Source organism: Berghia stephanieae, chromosome 3, assembly GCF_034508935.2.
Source record: "Berghia stephanieae isolate SIO BIC M18660-M18661 chromosome 3, UCSD_Bste_1.3, whole genome shotgun sequence".
Lineage (NCBI taxonomy): Eukaryota > Metazoa > Mollusca > Gastropoda > Nudibranchia > Aeolidiidae > Berghia > Berghia stephanieae.
In genome coordinates this window covers 67,540,822-67,565,821 of record NC_088362.1, presented here as the reverse complement: position 1 = coordinate 67,565,821, position 25,000 = coordinate 67,540,822, and the positions used below count along the sequence as shown (strand labels likewise).

At 34.2% G+C, this 25,000-nt stretch overlaps 2 protein-coding genes across 5 annotated transcripts in view; both read left to right on the top strand.

Moving 5' to 3' along the window:
- Window positions 1-15,113, top strand: part of LOC144968265 (PC3-like endoprotease variant B) — a 19,411-nt gene extending 4,298 nt beyond the window's left edge. Inside the window, exons 4-14 of the mRNA XM_078906452.1 lie at window positions 1,174-1,377; window positions 1,795-1,941; window positions 2,862-2,944; window positions 4,288-4,376; window positions 5,012-5,184; window positions 7,171-7,413; window positions 8,725-8,825; window positions 9,413-9,628; window positions 10,378-10,545; window positions 12,693-12,848; window positions 14,035-15,113. Coding sequence (XP_078762578.1) covers window positions 1,174-1,377; window positions 1,795-1,941; window positions 2,862-2,944; window positions 4,288-4,376; window positions 5,012-5,184; window positions 7,171-7,413; window positions 8,725-8,825; window positions 9,413-9,628; window positions 10,378-10,545; window positions 12,693-12,848; window positions 14,035-14,563 — 2,109 coding nt within the window. The 3' untranslated portion in view covers window positions 14,564-15,113. The remainder of the gene's footprint in view (window positions 1-1,173; window positions 1,378-1,794; window positions 1,942-2,861; window positions 2,945-4,287; window positions 4,377-5,011; window positions 5,185-7,170; window positions 7,414-8,724; window positions 8,826-9,412; window positions 9,629-10,377; window positions 10,546-12,692; window positions 12,849-14,034) is intronic.
- An 8,694-nt stretch (window positions 15,114-23,807) lies between these two features.
- Window positions 23,808-25,000, top strand: part of LOC144968263 (uncharacterized) — a 71,036-nt gene continuing 69,843 nt past the window's right edge. The window contains exon 1 of one of the 4 annotated variants that reach the window (XM_078906448.1): window positions 23,808-23,864. The gene's annotated coding sequence lies outside the window, so the exon portion shown is untranslated. Of the gene's footprint in view, window positions 24,016-24,058; window positions 24,194-25,000 lie in introns of those variants that run through there. The other 3 variants (XM_078906445.1, XM_078906447.1, XM_078906446.1) reach the window with 3 other exon arrangements.

Below are 25,000 nucleotides of genomic sequence, written 5' to 3'. Positions count from 1 at the left end.
GTATGTGTTTGTGTGTGAGTGTGTGTGTGTATGTGGAATATGTCAAAGTTATATTTATATTATTTTCCAACGGATAAGATATTTTGCAATGAAATATGGTGTAAAAAATAAAACCGACGTGCACCTATTTGCAGGTCTGATAACCCAAATTATTTTGGGCTCATTGTTGTAATGTTAATGACGTGCTCTTAAAACAACGCAATAGATTATTACAACAATGATAAATTAAGCCCATGACTACGTTCGGTTATCAAACCTGATTATATATGCACGTCGAGTAGAACCAAGCAATTTGGGTACATTAATGTGAATACAGTATCAAACCCTACTTCAGACATTTTATCTCTCGCAATATTCCAAAATGATTTGTTCAGTTGGATATCATTAGCGAGATCTGTTAACATCGCACGTCTGTTCACCTTTTTCCCTTTATGGAATGCCTAAAAGTAGAAGACCTCACCTCACTGAGTAGAGAGAAAGGACAAATCACTTCATTCCCATGAGCGGTGCAAAGTTGAGTCCTTTAAAAGAGTTATTCACTCGCATTCTCTCATTAAATTCTTGTGTAAAAAGAGTATATGGCTGTTAACGGCATTGTCTCTGACTTTAAAAAATTGTATTATCGCCTTACAGGCGTGATTTCTCGTCTTTTATGTTTGGTGTTGCTATTCACTTGAGACCCGTTGTGAAGCGCTTTGAGCACACAAATTAGTTATTGCGCTACATAAAAGCTTAAGTTTTTATTAAGTTAATTAAAGAATTGCCAGCTTTTATAACTGATATTACGATTAAACATGCAAACCAGTGTTTAGACAACAATATGTTTTGTGTTGCCATGACATCAGTGTAAATTAAATAGTCTCAATATCAGCTTGCCTTTACTAAGACACCAAACTCACCAACTACAATGATGGGTTTACGGCGGTGCACATATCTGCAAATAAGTAAGCATCGGGTTCATGTAACCAAAAAAAACAACAAAACAAACAAAATAACCAAAAAAAAAATAACAACATATTTTAAAAATAAAATAATCTGGCATTTCTGTCCTTGGCAAAACGAACAAACCAAGTTATGTATTTTTCCAATACCAAATTATTTTTCAGGTCTTTTGTTTTTTTTTCTTCTTTTCTAATTGAATCCGTCGATTGTCCAATTTCTTGTTTGAGCCAGATATCTCATGTTCAACAAGAAGTCGTTTTGAAAAGAGTCAAGAGAAGGATTGTCCATGACAAGCAGCTGGGGTTGCCCATCAGAGCCATTCAGGATGATTCCATCTACAAACGTGTCGCATTTCCATCCGTGTCTCTCCGGGATAACATCTACAGCCATGGCCAACACTTCTCAGATCCTAAATTTAAGGACATGTGGTATTTGGTGAGTTAGATTTTATAAAAAAGTAATTATTTGTTTCTTCGTTCCCGATTAAAATTTTGTCATCCCCCTCTTTCGCAAACCAGTTAAACCTCTCTAAAATGCATGATTTTATCGTAATAAAAGTACATGTCAGTTTTGACACTGTGTTTATAAAAATAACATATTATCCATAATCATACAGAATATTTGCAATGATTTTGAGATTTAAAATAAAATTGTACAAGCTCTAAAAACGACTTCATGTCTCGTGTTTTGTGTTAAATGCGCAAAGGAAAATAATTATTTATAAAGTATTTAGGGCATGGTGATGGACCCTTGATAAGCTTGTATTGATTATTATCTACCCACCTTTTAAAGAATGCTGACTGCATTATCAACCATGTAATTTTAATTTCTCGTCACACCTTCAACTTTCAGATAAATCGTGGCCAAAGTGGCGGAGAACGTGGCCTAGATCTCAATGTGGCCGTGGTATGGGCGAATGGCATTACGGGTAAAGGGGTTGTAGTTTGTATCTTGGATGATGGCGTGGACCACAGGCACCCCGATCTCAAAGACAACTATGTAAGTCCCGTACAATAATTTTGTGGGTAACATCATGAATCAAGTAGGTTATGAGTGTTGGTAATGTTAATGTCGTTCGCAACCATATTGTTGATACATCTCTTGATTTTGACAGTTGAAAGCATTGGAATACAAAAACCACAGTATACACAAACATGAAATATGGTATAGACGCTGAAAGCCATTAAAATTGGGACCTTATGTATTATACACTTTTTATGGTGCATTACAAGAAAAGTAAAAAAAATATCGTACATATCCCTTCATTCCTTTGAGTGGCTTTCAATTAATGAATCTTTCATTGATGAAATGTCACGTAGTATAAAATTACTACTGTATTTCAAAGTTGATTTTCTAGCAAGATGTCAAATTAATGTGAAGCATGCCCCTTTGTAATAATACTTAATTAAGTCTTTATTCTTCCTTAAATATATTTTTGATTTTACCTTTGCTCAAATATTTCAACTGTTTTAACGGAACTCTCTGTGTTTGGCCCATTTCATGATTTTTTCCTTTTCATAAAAAAGGGGGGAAAATCCGTAGTTCTCTTAAGCCGACTCTTCCTTTTGAAAATATGAGACAAGTCAGTGGAGTAACTATGAATGCTGGCCTTTAGGAATAATCTACCGTAAATTGACAAAACGCCCTTTTCTCATTTTGGTCAGAAAACTCTTAATATAGATCGATTAAAATCACCAATCTCTCAAAAAGCCTCAAATTTGAGACTTGGAAGCCTCGGGTATGAGAATTTTTGACATGCGTTGGAAGGATGAGGTGTCACTTAATCCACCAATGTGTGTAACAACAGTTTTCATGGCATAGCCAATATAACGCAATGGTGTGTACAACAATAATGCTCTCTACTGAAAATAGTTTTTTTTACAGGAATAATGATAATATTCTTTATCCTGACCCCTAAGGATCCCAAAGCCAGCAAGGACTTGAATGATAAGCATGACAAGAAGGATGATCCCATGCCTGATACGGACAAGCCAGAAAACAGGTTAGAGAATATATCACAGGAGTGATACAGTTTGGGGACATTTGTAAAGAGAGTTTCCGTGGATACATCCTGATCAATGTTTCCACATTGCTTTATTCGAAATTAAAAAAAAAGAACAATAACAGCACCATACAGGCACGGTGCCTCTTTTTACATGTTAAGTGTTGCTGTTGGCTTGGAACCCCTTTCGACACGTTTTAAGCACATTATAATGGATATTGCGCAATTTATCAGCAGAAAAGAAAGTTCGCCATATTAAGGACTTGAAAACAATATATCATTTTTCTCCTGAAGTCTCAATTCCAGTTTTAGCAAACTTTCTGATTTCTGTTTCTGATACATTCTCTTAATTTCTCCCGTTGTATCACCTTTTTCAAAATAGTCAAACTTCTTCCTCTCTTATTTGTTCGACGTTGATTAAAAACTTTGGCTATTTGAATCCCTCAGTCATTTCCCATAAACTTATCTTTAAAAATGAGTTTGAATAGCGCAGTCGGATGAACACTCACTTAATAAGTAAAGGAATAGGTATAATTTATGTGTGCAGGCAATATTTTTTTTATGACTCAAGCGTTGGTTAGGTTGCTGTGTTTGTTAGATCTTACAGAAAGTTCTTTGAAAAATACTAGACCTAGCTTCTTATCCGAAAAAAAAAAGAAAAGAAAAAAAAAACCAGCAAGGAATTGCTCAATTACCTTTATGAGCTATCTGTCTAATCTGATACCTCTTTTAATACTTTCCTTTGGATTTTCAGTGCTTTGAAGTAGTCTCCCTTGTTTGACCTCCTTGTCAAAGTATTGAAACAATTGAACTATTTCACTTTTAAGTTCACGTACCGCCACTGATTGTTCTCTTTATTGTCTAAGACTGTTTTCAATAGGCGTATCGCACACTTTAAAAAAAAGTTATGCAGCGTTGGTCTATGTGTTATTATTTCATATTTACTGTAATCATTTCACCATAGTTGAAATATTTCACTGTAATATTGTGCAATTTATGGCCGACCTTTTCCTTTGTTGTTGTTGTTTTGTTGTTTTTTTTCTTTTCTCAAAATTTTAAGGTTTATAACTTAATTATTGCTATGTCATATATCACCAAAATAAGCTCTTATATAACTTAATGAACAATACGAACCTATAATTGAAATCATTCAATTAATTTCAACGACAAACGCCAAAATGTGAGCAATTATTTTTTTTAATGAAGTATAGTGAGGAGCCATAGCTTGTAATCGTAAAAAATATCACCATCCACTGGTACATCGTTAGAATGATCTTTATATGAATATTTAGATTTTTTATTCTTTTTATCATTATTATTATTTTTTAAATTCTTGTCTCAAGCCATGGAACACGTTGTGCCGGGGAAATTGCTGCTGCTGCCAACAATGGAGTATGTGGTGTGGGAGTTGCTTATCAAGCACGTATTGGAGGTAAATACAGACATGGATATTGATGCTGTGCGTTTAGCTAAAATACTCACAACACTCACCAGCCGGATAGAACGTATTACCAGCACACACAAAAACTATGTGTGACCATAAACATTTATAGACTGATTGATATAATTTAGTGAGAACTAATCATTTAAATGGCTGTCTAAAAACAATAACAAAGAGCTGGGTGACGTCATGTTTCCTTTCATCTGTTACATGGTAGGCGTGGAGTCTTATTTAAAACACCTTTTTTTTTCTTTGTTCTTATTTACCAGTTAACTGCTAAACTCTGGGGGGTGTGTGTGAGGGGGGTGGGGGCATGTATTAAAAAATTTGGCCAGAAAACTCGTCCTTCAAATATCGATCGATTTAAATCATCCTCATCTTGGCAAAATCTCTCAAACCTGGGACTTCACAGACGTTTCTACAGTCTGCAGTATCAACTAAATTAAGTGCCAAATAACACTTCGAGGTATCCATGCCGGATAACTGAGCGCGTGTTTGATTTGTATGTCTTTTGTTTTTTGTTTTTTTTTTTTTTGTGTTTTTTTTTCGGAAAGGCTAGATACGCGCTCACCTTTCTAATTTGTTTTAAAGTAACATAATATGCCAATTTTTTGTCGTTTTCACAGGTGTTCGAGTGCTGGATGGGCAAGTGACAGACATCTTGGAGGCAGAGTCCTTGAAATTCAACAACCAGTACATTCAAGTGTACAGTGCCTCGTGGGGCCCAGACGATGACGGGGGCACTATGGAGGGCCCCAGACACTATGCTCTTGAAGCATTGGAACATGGTGTAAAATACGTGAGTTTACCGGGGTGCTATTCTAATAACGTATTATGAGTGATTGTTACAGATAATCATCAAAACAAGTTAATAAATTATATGCGCATAGATATCGAGAATTACCATAGCTCCTCTATGCGCAACGCAATTTATAAATTTCCAGCCTATACAGTGCAACAGACGCTCTTTTTGTACACAGACTTTGACAAAGTCAGTCATGGCTTACAGTACGAGTATTTATAATTTTTCCAATCTAACGAGATTAAGTGTGTTAACTCACTCATCACTAAGACCGACTATATCCGTGGTTTACTCCGGTTACTTTTACCCCATGCCTATTTATTACATTTTTTATGAGACAAATTATAGCCGTAGTATCAAAGCTAATGTTTTTAGTATTTTCATGTTAATGATTGTTGAATAAAACTATCTATCTCATTACATTTTTTTTTTCAAGCTCTAGGATTGAGTGAGTTAAATGGCTTATTTAAAGACACAAATCAGATGCCAGAGTACTCATTTCTCTTTTACTTTCTGGTGTAAAAAATCTCAAACATATTTCACGAATTTGTTTTCCATTCTTATATTTAAACTATTTCTTTACTTTATGGCCTTTGCACTTACATGAAAATTGATAAGTATTTCTTGAGAATATCATAGCACTGAAATATGAAATGGTATTTGAGTTAGAAGGACCAGAATTCCAAGAAAATAATCACTTTTTTTTTCTCAGAATATGATGCTAGACTTTTGTAACATGCTTTCCTTAAGATCTAAAGTAGATCAGCTCCCTACCTAATGCTTTGTAAACTGGTTGAAAATGTTCAACTTAAGAGAACTCGGTCTATAATTTCATCATCATCATAATCATCATCATCATCATCATCTTCATCATCATCATCATCATCATCAACAACAACAACAACAACAACAACAACAACAACAACAACATGAGTTCCCTGTCTATTACGTTTGTTTATTATCATTTTCCATCTTTCTATCCATTTCATCATCTCTACCAATAGTCTTACAATCAACCATCCTTCCCAGTCCATCTTGCAACCCCCCCCCCCCCCCCCCCCCCACACACACACACACGCTTTCCTCCTCATTTTCCATTTATCTTTCTTGGTCTATTGCACTCGGACAAAATATTAAAAAGTATTGGCCAAAAAAATTTATTTCAAATGTCTATTATATTATAATGACCCCATACTTGCCAAAATGCCTCAAACATTACGCGTCTTTTAAAGACCGAGTTTTGATACGATCCAAATTATTTCTCTCAACGTCATTATTCTTTTCAGAATCTCTTCCAAAATTTGTCTTCCTGAAGCAAAAATAAATATGTCACTTATGATCTGTATTCTTTACTTGGAAATTTTAAAAAGTCAAGTATTGTCGGTGGCTCAGGAGTTTAAATGTCTTGTCATGTAACAAATGTAAAACAACATTGGGCCTTGTCAGCGAAAATGTTAGTAGCAATGATCGGAAAACTTTGATCCCAGGTTCTTTACACACATAATCTCCCTCAACTCAAGCGTGAATGGGTACTTGGCAATAGGCTTTTCCGGATATTTTATGAGTGCTAACACAAAAAAGGACCCATAACAGGTTTTGTATGATATGGAAAATTGGTACATATTATATGATCCGTTTTGGGAATCAATGAAGTACTTTTAATCGCAATGAATGACATGGTAAACCCATGTAAAGCTCTGCGCAATATTAATTCATTGTATAGATAGTATTTTAATTTATGTGCAAAGTATTTTTTTAAAATTCTTATGTCGGTGAAAAGCGTTAAAGGGCTTACTGATTTTAAACCAGATTTTATTAAGAAGATATTATACATCATAATTTTTTTCTTTCAAATTATTACTTTATGATTCGATGTCATTGTTAACAGTTGTTGTTATGTATCCATAACATATATTTTTACAGACAATAAATAATGTATTCATTCATTCATTCATTCAAGTGTCATTGTTTTGCCTCCATCAGGGTCGTGGTGGTCTTGGTTCGTTGTTCGTGTGGGCCACAGGCAATGGGGGGATGAATGGTGACAGTTGCAGTGCCGACGGCTACGTATCCCGACCGGAGACGCTGTCGGTAGGGAGTGTGACCGACTGGGGTAAGAGTCCTTTTTTCATGGAGAACTGCTCGTCTACTCTGGCTGTGGTGCCCAGTGGAGGAGAAGTGTATAAAGGACAAGAAGATGACGAAGGATACGTCAAACTGAAAGTGGTGAGAAAAATGTGACCAATCTATTTATATAATGTTAATGATTGATAAATTTAATTTTCTTTGTGATTCTCAATAGACCTGAGTATTCAGTAGATATCGTCAGATAGCTGTAATAATTTAACATGAAGCAGATAGACTTGATTTTAAGTACTCATCAAAGGAAAACACTATTTGAGCGTCTAAATATTGAAATGAATAATTAGTCATTAACGAAGTGTCCATTTCTTAATTCTCTAAAAAAAAAACATAATAGATAAATAAACAAACAAACAAACAACATTTTTTAAAAGACATATTATAAACTCATGTCTTAGATTTTTATTGAAGCTGCTTTGCTTCAGAATTGTTTCAAAATCACTAGCGGACTTATAAAAGTTTTCTAAAGATAATTTATCCGCAAGTCGATCTCAGTAATTACTGCTTAATGTAAATCGGCGTAAGAAATGATTGACGACCTCAGCACTCTGCTGGAGCATGCTCTCTATTACGATATCAGGGGAGATATTGCCTCCTTCTAAACTAAACGCCTTTGAGTTGTTCTATCCAAAAGCATTTCAGAGAATGGTGTTTGCTCTTCATTCATAATTCAACTTTTACCTTTTACCTTTTATTATTATTATTATTATTATTATTATTATTATTATTGAAGATTACGATTTAATGCACTTTTTATCACAAAAAAACAAACTACCTTTAGCATTGCCACAATAGCATTTTTTTTTTTTTTGCATCAGATGCTATCAGCAAACTTTCGTTTCCTTCCTTTCAAATCTGTTGTAATTTCAAGCAAAATGTTTTCATGTTTCACATCGTAGTATGGTGACACTGAAAAGGGACGGCAAGAAGACCTCTGCCGGTCCCCAGCATTGTGAATGGTTGCTTTCAAGTGATTTAATGTTTGTTAACTCTTTTATAATAATCAGAGAGACCCGTGCAAATCCCATACTTTATAAATACCTTTATTTTAAAGATGACGGGATTGTAGATACATAATATGGCAAATGTTAGCAAGAGATTTAGAAAGGGATATATATATATATATATATATATATATATATATATATATATATGATTCTATCTATTATCTATCTATCTATCTATCTATCTATCTATCTATCTATCTATCTATCTATCTATCTATCTATCTATCTATCTATCTATCTATCTATCTATCTATCTATCTATATCTCTCCTGCTTGTGTGTGCGCATAATCTATTCGTGAGCGCATTTATTTAATGGAGTATATTGTACAGTAAAATTACATCTTTATATACATATTCATTGTCTATAATATTGATTTTCATAATCAGATCACAACAGACATGAATGGCGGATGTATCGAAAACTTCCAAGGCACCTCAAGCGCTGCTCCCCTTGCTGCAGGTTGCGTTGCGAACGTGCTCCAAGCAAAGTGAGTTGTACTTTTTTTGTAACTTGCTTTAACTTTTATTCTCTCCAGCGAATGTATTTGCTACCCGCTTCGGGCTATGTGGAGCAATTAATTATAGGCTACCACTTCGTTAATTATATTAGGCGATTAGGCGCGCCGGGGGGATGGGGGGGGGGGGTATGTCTCTTAGATGTACCCAACACAGTGAATACTATTTTCAGGACAACTTTGACATAACCATCATTTTTCAAGGCTTGATCTTTTCTACGAGTGAACAATAATTATCAAATATTTGCTGCGAATTAGCTTCAGCGGACGACAGTCCCGTGTGTTTACGTCCTTGTAATTGTTATTTTGTCACCAGTAAAGGGACTGGATTGTGCAGCAAATACATTCATCCATTCAAAAAAGAGAGAGGCGAGAGAGGCGAGAGAGAGAGAGAGAGAGAGAGAGAGAGAGAGAGAGAGAGAGGAGATTAAGAGAGGGATCGAGAGAGAGAGAGAGAGAGAGAGAGAGAGAGAGAGAGAGAGAGAGAGAGAGAGAGAGAGAAGTGTTCAACTACCAAATGTACCTGAGTTTTATCCTATATTTTTTCCTACTTACTCTAGTCCATCCCTGACGTGGCGAGATGTCCAGCACGTCGTGATTCGAGCTGCTCGTATTCCATCAGCGGACACGAGCTGGACAATCAACGGAGCCGGCCATCATATCAGTCATCGGTTTGGATTTGGCTTGATGGATTGTGGCAAAATGGTGGAGTTGGCACAGCAATGGGAGAGTTTTCCAGAACAGCTTCATTGTAACATTACTAGGAAAAACTACCAGTGAGTCTGTTATGATCAAAAACGTAAATTCAACAGTACATAAAGTCAGTCTTTAGACCGCACTATACATTTCCCATGATTTGTAAAGTTTTCATTAACAGTTTCTTTGTCTTGGAGTGACGTGATTTTAGCTTTATAAAATATATTTGATAATTTGATGTTGATGATGGTGAGGAATAAGACGATGATGATGAAGACGTCGTCGACGACGACAACGACGACAGCGTTGATAATGATGATGATGATGATGATGATGATGATGATGATGATGATGATGATGATGATAATTGTAGTAGTAATAATAATAAGGAATTTATGTAGCACACAAATTTACTCGAGTGCTCCGATGAGCTTAAAAGTCTTTTATATGAACTTATCTCTAAGTAAATTATTTAACCCTTTATTTATTTAAGATAAACAAAAGAAACAAATTAGAATAAGACATATTTACAGGTTAAAGAACTGTCTAAATCTATATGCTTATATATTATTATATGCTTCTATTTTTTCACAAACACTCAATTCTACCACAATTTCGAGTATTTCTGAAACTGAGATCTGAATAATTACACAATATTGGATCGCCAACAGAGAATGGCCTTTTACTCTGAGGCAATGCTCATCTCGGGGCAACTAGAAATCATTCAATTTAAAATGACAAATGCAATACGTGCAAGAGTTTAAAGACATAACCGCCCAATCATTGCTATTATTGATGCAAATATTGACCTCGTTCTACTCCATCCCAGACTGTTGCCTAGGAAAGGAAAACTGACAGACGCACTGGTCTTTAACGGCTGTGAGGACTCCACAGGTCCAGACATTGACAGGCTGGAACATGTACAAATCTATATCAAAATGTCTACCGAGTACAGAGGAGACGTGGCAATTTTTCTCACATCACCTTCGGGGACAAGGTTAATCATTTTTTTTTACAATGTAAACGTAAATAGCGCATCTCTTTTAGTTTTATTAGGTCTGTTATCTGCGTGTGATACAATTGACCACTCAATATTCATCAAACGTTTGTACATATATAACATTTGAGATCAGAGGAATAGTGATCGAATTGTTTAAGTCGTATTTAGAATATAGGTGGTCCAGATTAATATGAATAGAGCAAATGAATTTGTCTTCGGTACGGTGTTCCACAAGGATCGGTCTTGGGTCCAGTTATTTTTACCATGTAAACTCAATCTCTTTCTGAAATTTTTGTAAGAAATGCAATTTCCTAACACTTTTCTGCTGAAGATACACAGCTATACAAATTTGATGTTCCAGGCAATATTCACTCATTGATAGCATATGTCGATAACTCCATTGCAGAAGTCAAATGTTGGCTGGAATCCATACGTTAAAATTAAAGGACGAAAAGACAGAAGTTATGCTATGCACTAGAAACAAAAGCGGAATGGCTTGATGGAACATTTAAGACTGAATATAACTGGTTGTCCAACATAGCCCTCGACAGGCGTTAAAAATTCAGGAGTATTCCTGGAACATGATATATATTCTACGAAAATGCAAGTATACAGCCTCTGTTAAAAGCTTACAAATAATCTTAAGAAAATATCCACCATGAGAGATTTCCTTACTAAAGATGCAACAATGAAACTCGTCACAACTCTTGTTTTTTCAGGTCTAGACTATTGCCATGGTATTTTATCTCACAAAAGCCATGATAAAATCTCGCGCCTGCAGATCATACAGAATAGTGCAACTACATTAGTAACAAGACAAAAGAGAAAGACACACTCCTGCTTTTTACGTATGAGCTGAATTGGATGCCTGTCAGGGAAAAAAATCATTTAAAAATGGCCCTGTTTTGCTTTAAAAGCCTAAATGGTGAAGCACATGACCACATTAAAAGTATATTAGAAATATATGTACCAAGTAGGAAATTACGATCCTCGACAGGCGAAACAAAGCTTATTATTAGAAATAATTCCAATTATAAATTTCTTGGCGGTCGTTCCTTTACCCATACGGAGCCCCTTGGGTGGAATGACCTGCCCATAAGGATAGGAGAAGCAAAATCCATTGATAGTTTCAAGTCATTATTACATACATTTATCATTGTGATATATGTTTTATATGTAAATTTTGTATGTTTATTTGTAACGTGCATTGAGCATCATTACAGAATGATAAAATGCGCGATATAAATGCCATGTATTACTATTTATTATTATTAATATAAATTTCAAAATATATTATATACGTTAAGTTTTCTATGGTAGCACAACTCTGGGAGAGAGGTATGATGATGAGTTCCAATTCTAAACGTATAAGTGCGTTATTATATCTAATAGAAAATAATCAGCACTGTTAGTGGTGATATTTTTAATGTCACTCGTTGTCTAATACAGTTTGGTTGAAATAGAGACCCTGCAGTTTGACTTTGCGTCAACATAATAGCATTTCACACCAAAGCAATTTTTCTAACATTAATGACCACGCGCTGCTAATTATTGTTTTACCAACTGTAATCAACCACATTAAACTTGATACGAGGTGGCATCACACCACATACGTAAAGATTTTGGACCTTTATTGCATTTTCCACAAAATAATAACGTTTCTCATAAGTTGTGGGTATAAGGAATATAAGGTTTTCCCTTTAACTAAATATGGTATAATAGTAATAGTATGATTTTCGTAACTGTATATGGTTCCTCAACGATTATCAATAGACAAAACGTCGTTTCTATTGATTTGCCTGTTAATCAAAGCCAATCTGCTAGTCACATAATGAAAAAAAAAATCCCAGCAAATTTTGGCAATTCGCCTAAAAAGAATTACCTCCAAGATCGGTCGATTAAGATAGCCGCCAAATTGTCAAAAAGTCTTGATCTTGAAGCTCTGAAGAGATCTCAAGTTTAAAACTTTTTGAACATTTGGGAGTCGTTTTAATCTATTAACATACTTATAAAAGTTTTCTTACCATAGTGCAAGCGCATTTTAATTTTGTCAGTAAAGGCCATTAAGCCTTTTGATGGATCCCAGCTTCTGACAGCTTTCTACTGTTTTGTAATAAGTTATTGTATATTTATGATCTTTGTAGATCCACCCTGCTGATGCCACGACCAATAGACAGGCACGTTGGAGACTGGGAGTTTATGTTTATGACTGTGCACTCATGGGACGAAAACCCGAATGGAAAATGGAAGCTGGAAATACGCCATTGGCCACAGAAAGACGACGATGACTCATCAGTATCGTAAGTCACCAATATTATGGTTTGGATAACTTTGTTTTTCAAATAACAGGAAAGAAGACTTTTTAAAGTAAAATGTGATTAGATTAAGGAAAGACGATGCTACTTGTATACCTCCATCTGCTGGACATATTCTACAGTGCATTGCGTTTGTTAAGCATCCTTGTAGAGAGTTGTAAAGATCACATACGTTGCTCCCATTGACTTCTATAGAAGTTTCTGATTGCTTCCTGTCCCACCACCTGAGATGGAGTGAGCAATAGTCTGGATGGATACTGGTGAAATGACTGGTTTTTCAGTCATCGATTCAGTTACCATTGCTAACAAGGCGATCCCCATCTCCCGTTTTTGAAATTGGATTCTCTTCGCTCTTCATTTAACATTCTATCTTAAACATCTTTATGTTTCAATCCCAATTTGGATATTTTAGCTTTGCCCACAGTTCTTCAAAGAAGCTAGTTGATATATTTAACAACTATCTTTGCACTAGTCCTTTAGAACCATAAGGCCGATGCACACCTTGTTTATCCAGGTTTCTGTAGCGTAAGACGGACAATAGCAATTGCGTTTTACCTTATGGCATGGATAGGTCAATCATCACAAATCTCATAACACCATATCAACTGGTGGTTGGATAGAGAATCAGAAGAAATCTCAACTGTTCGTGGGATCGGTGATAGGTCTTTTTTGCTTGAGAGTCCAGTGTTCTACCTACTATGCTTCCGGGCCTATCATTATCCTGATTTCCCTCCTTCGCTATCTTTTGCGCACGATTAACTTACAGAATTTTTCTGTATTCTATTACAAATATTTCTTGTAAGTAGAGGTTTTCTTTTCTTCTGAATAAATACGATATTGGGCCCAAATTGTTTGTTGTATTGATGTTTCTAACATATTATTAAAGATATTAATATGTTATTATCATTAATTTCTGTACTTATGGTTCAATTGCCACCTGCCATGGACTTTACGATTAAAAATTTGAATCAGATTTAACTTCAAAATAATCCAGTGGCATTTTAAAACTTATTTGTGACATATTGTCACTAAACTTTGAATTGTAAGCTAAACAGATAAAAATGCATACTAGACGTTGGTTGATTTTGAGATTTGGAGCAAACGTTTGATCAGAATATATACCCAACAAAATTAAACCTCTCATTTTCTTTTTTCCATCATTTAAATCCAGTTTCGGCAGTGGCAGCTTCCAGGAGTCTCTTGGAAGTTCTATATCGGACATACTAGATGACTGGGGAAGGCCAGCTGGTTACATTAAGGAATGGAGCATCAAATTCATGGGAACTCACGGTACGAGGCATGACAGGACCTCCATTCATTCCGTCAAGGAGCAGCAAGCGTACCGCCCCTCAGAGGAAGACGTGCTAGAGCTGAAGGAGAAAGAGATTGAAATATCTAAAAGGGTCCAGGTCAAACGAAGTAATCTGGACAAGAAGAGTATGAGTCATGATATGAATGATATTCATACAGACAAAATAAAAACAAGGTTGATGTCAGATCTTTGGGACGTGTTACACAGCCGTGGAGCAAAGGATGTTAGAAAAAGGGTACTTAATTATGGAAATACTAATGATAATAACTCTCAAGTTTCAGTGATTGATATTAAAGAAAGAGAAAAGTCTATAGACGAGATGTCGACGCGAGAGTTGGCTCATGAAGTTTTTAGATTGTTAGAGAAAATAGATAAAAAGCGTCTATAGATAAAATATGAAAGTTGCAGAATGTTTGAATCTTTACACACTCTCTTTCTAACCTAACATCAGATCTTTCCATATTAACCATAAAGAAAAAGCAATGACATCGATGCGACTAGGGCTTCAGTGAAGCATCACTTTTACTGCTTTCTTGGTAAAAATCATTGGACAATTTATTCGAAAAATTATAATTTGAAAAAAATAATCCACGTTAATCGGTTAAATGAATGAAATAATCATAATATAAGTTTAATCAATGGAGATAATATGCCAGAGTGAAATTGCAATGTCAATGTAATAAGCCAGGGTTTTATGATTGAATATTGTCATTAAAACAAAGAAACAATGCTTATAAAAATTCAACCAAGTATTGCGCTTTATGCAGCCATGAGGACAGGAATTGATCATATAGTGATAATATAAACATGCCTACATTTATAGCAATCCGACACAAATCTCAGGTCTTATCATGGTAAAGATTTTGGAATCAAAACACAATACGGTCAATTAAACTCTCTCACAACTCTTACATCAGCAAATTAAATGGCAAGTGACTGTTGTATCCCATAAGACTTGCCTTACGTCTTTTATTGCAAGGGTTGACGGGTGTGTGGCAACGTCAGCAATTCTCCATTTGTGACCCGTCGCCATAAAACGGTATTGTGCCGTATTGATTTCGATGCTAGAAATAGAACAAATAATAATAACTATTGGACTGCGGATAAATTTGTACGTGTTTTCGTGTAGACGAAAAGCAGTTTTTTGAGATGAAAAATAAAATTGATAAAAAGACAAACAAAGCCCCCAATATCCGATAACAACTAAGATATCATATTTCTGATCTTTTTGCTTTAAAATCTACTTTTCTGCATCTCTTTCATACCTATACAAAACAAAAGTCGTAACGTCACTTCCTTCCTAATGACACATGGTAACTTAGTAACACTGGCTCTAAACTATCGGAACAATGGCGGACGCCCCTATGAAATATTTCTCCGGCGAGCATAAAGGGTATCCAGAGGAAAAAAAAAACATATAAATTTTTTCATGTTTTGACTTTTACACATTCTGATCACAAGGCATATGAAAAGTTCTAGCCAGAAAAATAAAAAGTAATGATTTTCTTTGTTTAGAACAAAGATGGCCGCCGTTGCCGGGCGGCGTGACATCAGACTACTGAATCCTATTACACATGATGCCAAATTGACCAGCGGGTTACACTATAAATGTCATAAATTATCTAACTACGCAACGTTAAATTAAAACGAGTTCATTGTTCTGCCACCGTTTCAAAGTAACTTCTGTTTCGATTACGCTTATCATCTGTACGAAGTTCTCAAGATAATACTCCTTATTTTATTCTTTAAAAGTATTTATGACCGATATATATATATATATATATATATATTATATATATATATATATATATATATATATATATATTATATTATATTATATATATATTATTTTAACATTTACCACAATGTTGGAGTCAGTCTACATCGATGTTTCAGGCCTTTTCAGCCATCGTCAGGACTGTGTGTTACATGAGTTATATATATATATATATATATATATTATATATATATAATAATATATATATATATTATATTATATATATATATATATGAGCCAAGGTCAAAAGGTGCCCGTCTGATACCAGTGTTAAGAAAATTTGATTTTTACTTAATTATGGACGGTTTTCATTGGGTTAATGCTTGTAATCAATTGATAATATGAAAAAGAGATAAAATGAGATAGCTCAACATACTCTGTTCAACAGGATATGAAATAAACAACTTGAAAGTGAAATTTGAATGCTGTTTGGCATGTGCTTAAAACGAGGTCAACGCATCACCTTTTTAGAAAGCATGTAGAAATTAAATGTGATGTTTTAGCTCACGTGATTGAAGTTTGACTAATAGTATAAAGTCAAAATTTACTTTTAAACGCAATTGCAGTATATTACATATCTGATTAAGTTTCATATAGAGTTCTTAAAAAGTTGGTGTTGCTTGTGACCTTTGGTGTCATCAAACACAGCACAATTCTAAGACTCGACACGAAACTTTAAAGCTCATGTTTAATGTTTATAAAATGTTTTATTATGAGAACAAAGCATAGATTTACTATCTGAACTCAAATCTTGGAGTAAATGTATACCGTTGTGCCGATATTGAGGTTTATTGGTTTTGGTGTCATTTGTCACAAGCAACACGGCATGCGTGAACACGTGGAAGTTTGTTTCGTTAAATGGCGATTCGCAATTTTGATCCACCCTTCTTACCAGTCTTTGAAGTGCAGCACTTTCATTTGCCTTTCCAGCCTGGCTCCGGGCAGAAAAGGTAAGTTGAACTTTGGTGTCATCGCTATTTTACATTGTCACAAGCAACACTTGATATTGGATATTATAAAGTGCCACCAAAAAATTATGTTTTCAGCTGTTATTCTATTTACAAATATGATATTATGACATCTCACATAAGACTGATTTTGACACAGTTAATTATTTCCTTGTAATTCTAATTTTTTTATGTTTCAGGGTTGTATTAATCAAGAAAAAGACAAAACTCAAGCTTTTGACGAATCCAGATAAAAGAAGGGTTGTCAAGAAATTTGATTTGATTTACTATTAACACACTAAATTACTACAAACTAGCAGATTTGAGCAGTAGGGCGGATGTTACCGTATGGTTACATTAATTCATTACCGTGGCTGATATTTATCTAGTGTTTGTGTGACTTTTGGTACTTTTTGTGACCATTGGTGTCATTGGTTAAAATGTCACAGATGACACTTAAGTTTGAAGTTTCTAATGTATTTTTGTTTTCATGTTCTTCAAAGCTTGAAATGTCATTGATTACATTTTAACAGGCTATATTACATGTGTTCAGTTGCTATTCTTGATTTATTGAGGCAAAATTGCGTTCTAGTGCCGATTTTGACCAAAGTAATAGCAACAATGGTATTACTAATTTCTAAGTATATTTCCAATTTGAAAGTATTTAGTTTCTTAAAATATTTTTGAATTTCATTTTAGAGTAGGTTATTGTGATTTTTTGACTGAAAATAATGATATATTATGGACGAAAGTGTGATTTGGTGTTGCTTGTGACATAAGTAATGGTGTCACCGGTCTTATGTCACAAGTCACATTCAGATTCTCTATTTTCCATGTATATTTCTATTTTTGAAGTCTTTGGTTTCTGAAATATTATTAAATTCCATATTTAACTGTGGTTATTACACTGGTTTGACTGAAATTAATGATATATTGTCGAAATTGCAATTTGGTATTGCTTGTGACATAAATAATGGTGTCATCGGTCTAATGTCACAAGTGACACAATGTCGCTAAATAAGATATGCTTTGGTCACATTATTTCCCAACATTTTATTCCAAAAGTTTCTGAACATTGCTGGTAATAAGCATATGCAATATTGTTGTTGTTGTTAATGTACAAACATTTTTATGAAATAATATATTTGCATTCTATGTTGCTTGTGACCGATGACACCAAAAAGCAACATTTTCTCCAATAGTTGGTAATATTATTGTACTATGATTGTTGTTGATTGTGTCTTTTTGTCTATAACTTACTAAATAAAGTTTGATACTCAACAAAAATCATTTGGTTATTGAGTTTTTTGTCTCATTTTGGTGTCACCCGTCACAGGTGACACCAGCAACCTATAGGTATTGTTGACGATATTGTGCTGCATTAGACCTTAAAGTTATCTAAAGGGCCTTTGATTTATGAAGTACAGGGTTTTTGCTACACATATAGAAACATGAATGGACTATTATGTCACTTTTATTTTGAGAAAAAAAATTGGCACCTTTTGACCTTGGCTCATATATATATATATATATATATATATATATATATATATATATATATATATATATATATATATATATATATATATCAAAATAATCCAATCCATCATTTTAAAACTCATTTAACCTGCGAAAATCGATTTTGTTATAGATACGTGCTAAAAAAAATTGTAGCGGCATTCTGCCCTTAATTTGAATTTGATAAATGATCGTTGAAGTCATGAAATAAGACATAACTGAATACAAAAGACAAAAGATTAAGGTAATTATCTTCAAAAAATAATGTAAGCTTCTTATATCTCTGTTACCCGCCTTTCACCTTTGCCCTTTTAACCCGAAGTGCAGTGACACTAATTTGGTTGAAAACTGTTAGTTTCTTTATATAAAACACGATCAGTTCTGGAGTTCATGTCTACTTAATGATGCGCTTCTTTGCGATTGTGAGTTCTTCTGTTAAATCCGATATACCTTCCTACCAGTAAAGGGCAATTTGAATTAATAACTACAGCCAAGAAGTTCTTAAGAAAGAATGATGACAATCGGCAATTGTCACAAAGTCATAGTGAATATTAAGCTGATATAAGCCGTAGATTATTTTTTAAAAGTATTAAACAAAAATTAATAAAACATCTTTTTAAAAAATAAACTATCAAAATACGTTTTTACTTCAAATCCCCTCTTCAGCCTACAAACAAAATCAATGCTTAAAGTATTGCAATTCGAATTGGTTTTGTGGTTGGCCTAAAAAGAAATTTGAGCCCGAAACCATCCTTGATAAGTTTGCCATTTTGGAAAATTTTATGTTTTAGATTTTTGGTAAATAGTTCATAACGCCGCAGTATTAAGAGAAGACATAATATTTCGAATCTTATATAAAAGTTAGTTTTGAGAGGTAAGTTTGATCTCAATATTACTTGTAACTTTGCCTATTCCGAATTTTCTGTGATATTAAAATGTGCCTTGTTATAATTTGATACATTGTTATTTACAGTTTTACATAACATTATCGATATCTCTTTTACAAAAAAAAAATGTAACATTTAAAATTGTTTTTTCATAACAGCATAATTCTATGTTAAAGAATAATTTGGAGAAAAATACATCACTTGTGACATTATGAACTGTTGTTGTTGTTGTTGTTATTATTATTATTATTATTATTATATTATTATTATTATTATTATTATTATTATTATTATTATTATTATTATTATTATTATTATTATTATTATTATCATTATTATTATTATTTATTATTATTATTATTTATTATTATTATTATTATTATTATTATTATTATTATTATTATTATTATTATTATTATTATTATATTATTATTATTATTATTATTATTGTGGCTAGTGTTGTTCTTATCATTATTATGATTACCATCAGTTTTTATCATTCACTTTTCCAAATTTGTGCGTTTCCTGTTCTTTTGATAGACATATAGCATCTCATTAAAAATCTTTTAAACTGGAATTCAATGGAATTGGGTGTCTCTATCGGGTTTTTATAGCTATAACATTTTGGTTTCAGCATAATTGAAACTTTTAAAATATAAGATCAAGGAACGTTACTCAGTCATGAGTATTATAACAATTTATTATTACTGAGTCGCCTCCCTTAAGCGTTGACCTGTAAACAGTAGAGATATAAGTTTTCGATTATTTGTCCAGATATTCATGGACTATATTAAAATACAGACTGTTTTTTTTTCTTCAGAGAAAAAGCATGAAAGTTATATCTTCAATCTTACAACGCCATTTTCATTATATAATTTTAAAGAATTTTCGTTAACTTGCTTTGGTGTCAGTGTCTGTCATTTTGATAACGTGATGTCAGAAATTGATTCAATTTTACATGAAAACTAGAATTAAATTTGTTAAACTATATTTCTTGTGTGTGTTGCATTATTTATTTCTAAATCTATTGTTAATTTTTTTGTTTACTCTGAATTGTACGTGTGTGTGTGGGGGGGGGGGGGATTCAGAACAGATTGTCTGGTTGTATCACAGTTGTGTAAAACTTGAGAGCATCTATATAGAGCAATATCCACTAAACATCCTCAAAGCGCTTTACAAAGGGTTCCTGGCCTACATATACACATAACATGTTGGGTGAAATTACACTTTTTTTTTGGACAGAGACAACGCGGTTGACGGCCAGATATTCATTTTACACACGAGTATAGTGAGAGAATGTGAGGTAAAGGGGTTTTCCAAGGACTCAACTATGAGCCGCTCAGAGCGGGTTTCGAATTTGTTCGATTTTCAATGAGGATGAACTCGAGAGAGTTTGGGGTCATCAATATGATGTGTTTTGTCTAGGTTCCAAGCGGAAATGGAAATTGATATGCTTTGTCATAAAACAACACATGCCAAAACAAAGCAACAAAAATTGAAAAGTCTTCTTCCAGCCTATCAAGAGATAACGGTAACGGTAATAATAATAATAATAATAATAATAATAATAATAATAATAATAATAATAATAATAAGTATATAATAATAATAATAAAATAATAATAATAATAATAATAATAATAATAATAATAATAATAATAATAATAATATTTAATAACAAAAATTATCATCATCATCATCATCATCATCATCATCATCACCATCATCATCATCATCATCATCATCATCATCATCATCACAATCATTATCATCATTATATTTAAATCGTCCAATTCTACACGGGCGGTTGTCTCTTATTGTCATATTGAGGTTGTTTTCTGTCATTTTTGGTCATGAGAATAAATAAATAAAATTCTCTTCATTCATGCTCATGGGAAAATCTGCCTTTATGGTCTGTTCCAGGGAAATACTGGAATAAGCCAAACGTTAGCCGCAATGCAGCGCTGAAAATTGATCCAGGGCGAGGTATCTTTGTCAAGGCTTCACAACGCGGCGAGTGGTCGAACTCGTTACCTTTCGGGTAAGAAGCAAAGACCGAAACCGCTGAACCACGCTGCCCCACTACCTAAAATAATATAATCCTGTTTGAACCGGTCAGCATGTTTGTCATGTGTGAGAAATGCAAATTCCCTATTGTTGTGTGTTCAAACAAGGGGTGACTATGTTTAGGTTCCTTTTACAACCTAATTACAATAGGATAATAGAAAGGAATAAGAGCAAAACAGCTCATTTCCCTTGTTCAAATGCAGCAAATCAGAAGTCGTGGGCAAAGTATGCCAAACTCTGACAAAAAAACTTTTATTTTTTATTTACGACCAGACAATTTTCAATTTAAATTCGACCTATCGAAATAACCCCAATCATGTCAAAAAAATCACAAACATGATTCAATGGGGTCACGGTAGCTCAGTTGGTAGAGCCCTCGCTACACAAGCAAAGGGACCAAGATCGATCCCGGGTGGGGGAGGGGGGAGTCGAGATTTTTTTTTACCCCACCCAATAGTGACTGGATAGCTGGGTCTGTTAGATCTGGCGGCGACATTGAGATAGATTTTGCGAGTTTACCCTTTCCAAAGGGTAGCAAGTAATTGATTTTGTCCGTTTCACACACAGAAACAGAGGGAAAAAAAACTCCGGCTTCAGGGGCCTAAGGGCTCTGGAGGACTTTTTACAATAATTCAAGTAAGTGGCAGGTTTGAGATTATTTGACAAGTTCAGGGCCATTCTATGAGGTCTAGTGTTATGATACTCACCTTCGGATTGGAAGATCCAGAGTTCGAGTCCCGCACCAAGCGGCGCATAGTTGAGTCCTTGAAAAAGGCTCTTTACTCACATTCTCTTACCACACTCAGGTGTAAATCTGGCCGTTAACAGGCATGTCTCTGTTGAAAAAAATGTACTATCGCCTAACAGACGACATGTCTTGTCCTAAATGTTAAATATTGCTGCTGGCTAGGGACCCCTTGTAAAGCGCTTAGAGCACGTTAAGTGATCGTTGCGCTAAATAAATGCTTTATTTTGTTTTACAGTAAAATATTTCTGAAAAATATTATTAAAATGCGTTTTGTTAGGACATGACAGAAATAGACTATCTATCTACGTCCATACTCATGTCATATCTCGTCTTATAACAAAGTCAACCAACAATGGTCTTAGTACTGGGAAAAGGTAAATTTATGGTATTGTTGTTGGCCACTCGGCTTGTAGTAGGAATCCCACTGCGGACTGAGGGCGCGCAATATTGAGTTCTTGGAAAAGGCTCTTCACAATAACTTTTCTCGCCATACTCGTTTGTAAATTTATGAATATCTGTTCAGAAACAGCGTTGTGTTTGTCTAAAATAAATTGTGACATCGCCTTATAGGCTGCATGCCTCGTCTCATATGTTTTGGATTGCTGTTGACTTGAGACCCCTTGTAAAACGTTTTGAGCACATATTTGTATATTGCGCTTTATGAAATATCACGATTTTCAAAGGCACTTTACATACACATTTCCTTATCAACTTGTAAATGAGTACATAGCGACAAATATTATAAATGATAGGTGATAAATATTATACAATATCTACAATATGCATTGCATGGATTAGAAAACGCATTATTGGCTTGTTTGTTAACGAAGATCCTTGATCGGAAAGTTTTCACTCTGTACAATGAAATCGCCTAAAGTCTTTGTAGTTTGACAATGTTGTTTTGTTTTTTAAAATTTATACGTATTAAGCTTCTGACAGATATCGGAATTGCTTTCCACTTCTCTGTGATTTTGAATATGCAAAGAGAAAGAGGAGAATGGGAAGAGAGATAGAAAGGTGAAGAGAGAGAGAGAGAGAGAGAGAGAGAGAGAGAGAGAGAGAGAGAGAGAGAGAGAGAGAGAGAGAAAGAGATAGAGAGAGGGGGGAGGCGAGGCGGGAAGGATGGAGGAATAAATGAGAGAGAAGAGGGGAGAAGAGGAAAAACTCGACTTTACTCAGTTCTTTATATTAGTTCTCACTGAAATATATAAATCAGACTATGAACGTTAAATGCCACACATTGTTGTGTGTATTAGTGGTCCACATCAAGTGGGCAGATATTGTGAGTATTTTACCTAAACGCGTAACATCAATTTGGACCTATTCTCTTTAATGACATTCATGTATATAGTATTCTGTATCCTCTCTCTCTCTCTCTCTCTCTCTCTCTCTCTCTCTCTCTCTCTCTCTCACACACACACACACACACATACACACACATAATAATATACACACATACACACACACACACATGGGGATGAGGACGAGGGGGAGTAATGCAGAGACCCCCACCAGCTCATATTTTAATAATATTCCATCCATGGGATATCAACACAATGAATACACTGCTTTCAGTGTGATACACCGTCGTTTACCTTACACCTACCACACCGATAATATTATGTTGACATTGAGCCAAATAAAAAAAAAGGCAGGGGTAAAACACTTGCTCTTTATAAAAATCGTTCATTGTGATTCAAATCCATTCAAGAGAGCCCTTGTGAAAGTTAGCAAAGACACACAATGTATGATAAGAGATATATTTGTGGTGGAGCTGTCTGCTATAATTTGTTGTTCGTAAATATTTTCGTTTTTGGTTTCCAATACGTATCAGACAATGTACGCTGTATTGGAATTGGGAAATTATCAAACCCAATCAAGCGTGTAGAAATGAAAGTAAGAATCTAGTTGTGATAAGATATATCATGTTTTATTGCCTGGCATTTGTCAAAAGATATAATTGTAGCAAATCGATCGATCTTGTCAATAGATAAGCATGATATTAGCAAATTAAACAAGCATTTGATTGGATGTTTATTTCTGGTCATTGGAGATTTGTAAAATTGATAGGAAGGTTTGTATTGGAAGTTTTAAAATAATAATTTTAGAAATATGAACTTCAATAGCATAATTTTTTTTTTTGCACGGATCGCGCAGTTGAAAGTGTTGCTCAAGGCCTATTTATTTATTTTGGAATTTTGTGAAATTTCTATTCTCAGGACATTTTGAACAGTATTTAATTATTTTTTATGCAGAAAGGGTGCTTTGGGCACATTCGGTGGATATTGTGCTATTACTTATAAAATCTCAGGTTTATAGAGAATGTATGTGTGTGATTCAGTAAAATGCTCACAACGTCTGACGTGCAAAAAATAGTTGTTGTTTTTTTTTAATAATTGAAAGCTGTCGAAAGTTTTTCTGACCTTTCTGGTCAATCCGCGGTGTGTGTAATGGTAAGTAGGTTTGTTTGATCTGGTAAAAAAAAAGTAGTTTGCGATAAATCAGTGCCTTATCCAAAGGGAAGCTACCAATTGATTCTGTACATTTAACGCTCCAGAAACCGGGATGAACACTGGCCTATGGCTTTTATCACCTTAAATGAACGACTACTATATACAATGTCTTCAATAGCAATGACCGGAGTTGAAAACTTAACACTTTTCTGTAATCTTGGAAATCCCAGTTAAAAGTTTTTATCAGAAAACTCGTCCTTCAAACATCATTCGATTTGATGAATTACCCTCGTTTTGGCAAAAACCCTTAAACCCGGGACCTCGCAAAGATTTTTTTTTCCTGCAAATCCTACTAAAAAAAGATGAATAAAGTTTTTAAAAAATAAGTAACCAACTATCTATGTAGAAGATATAATAATATGCACGCA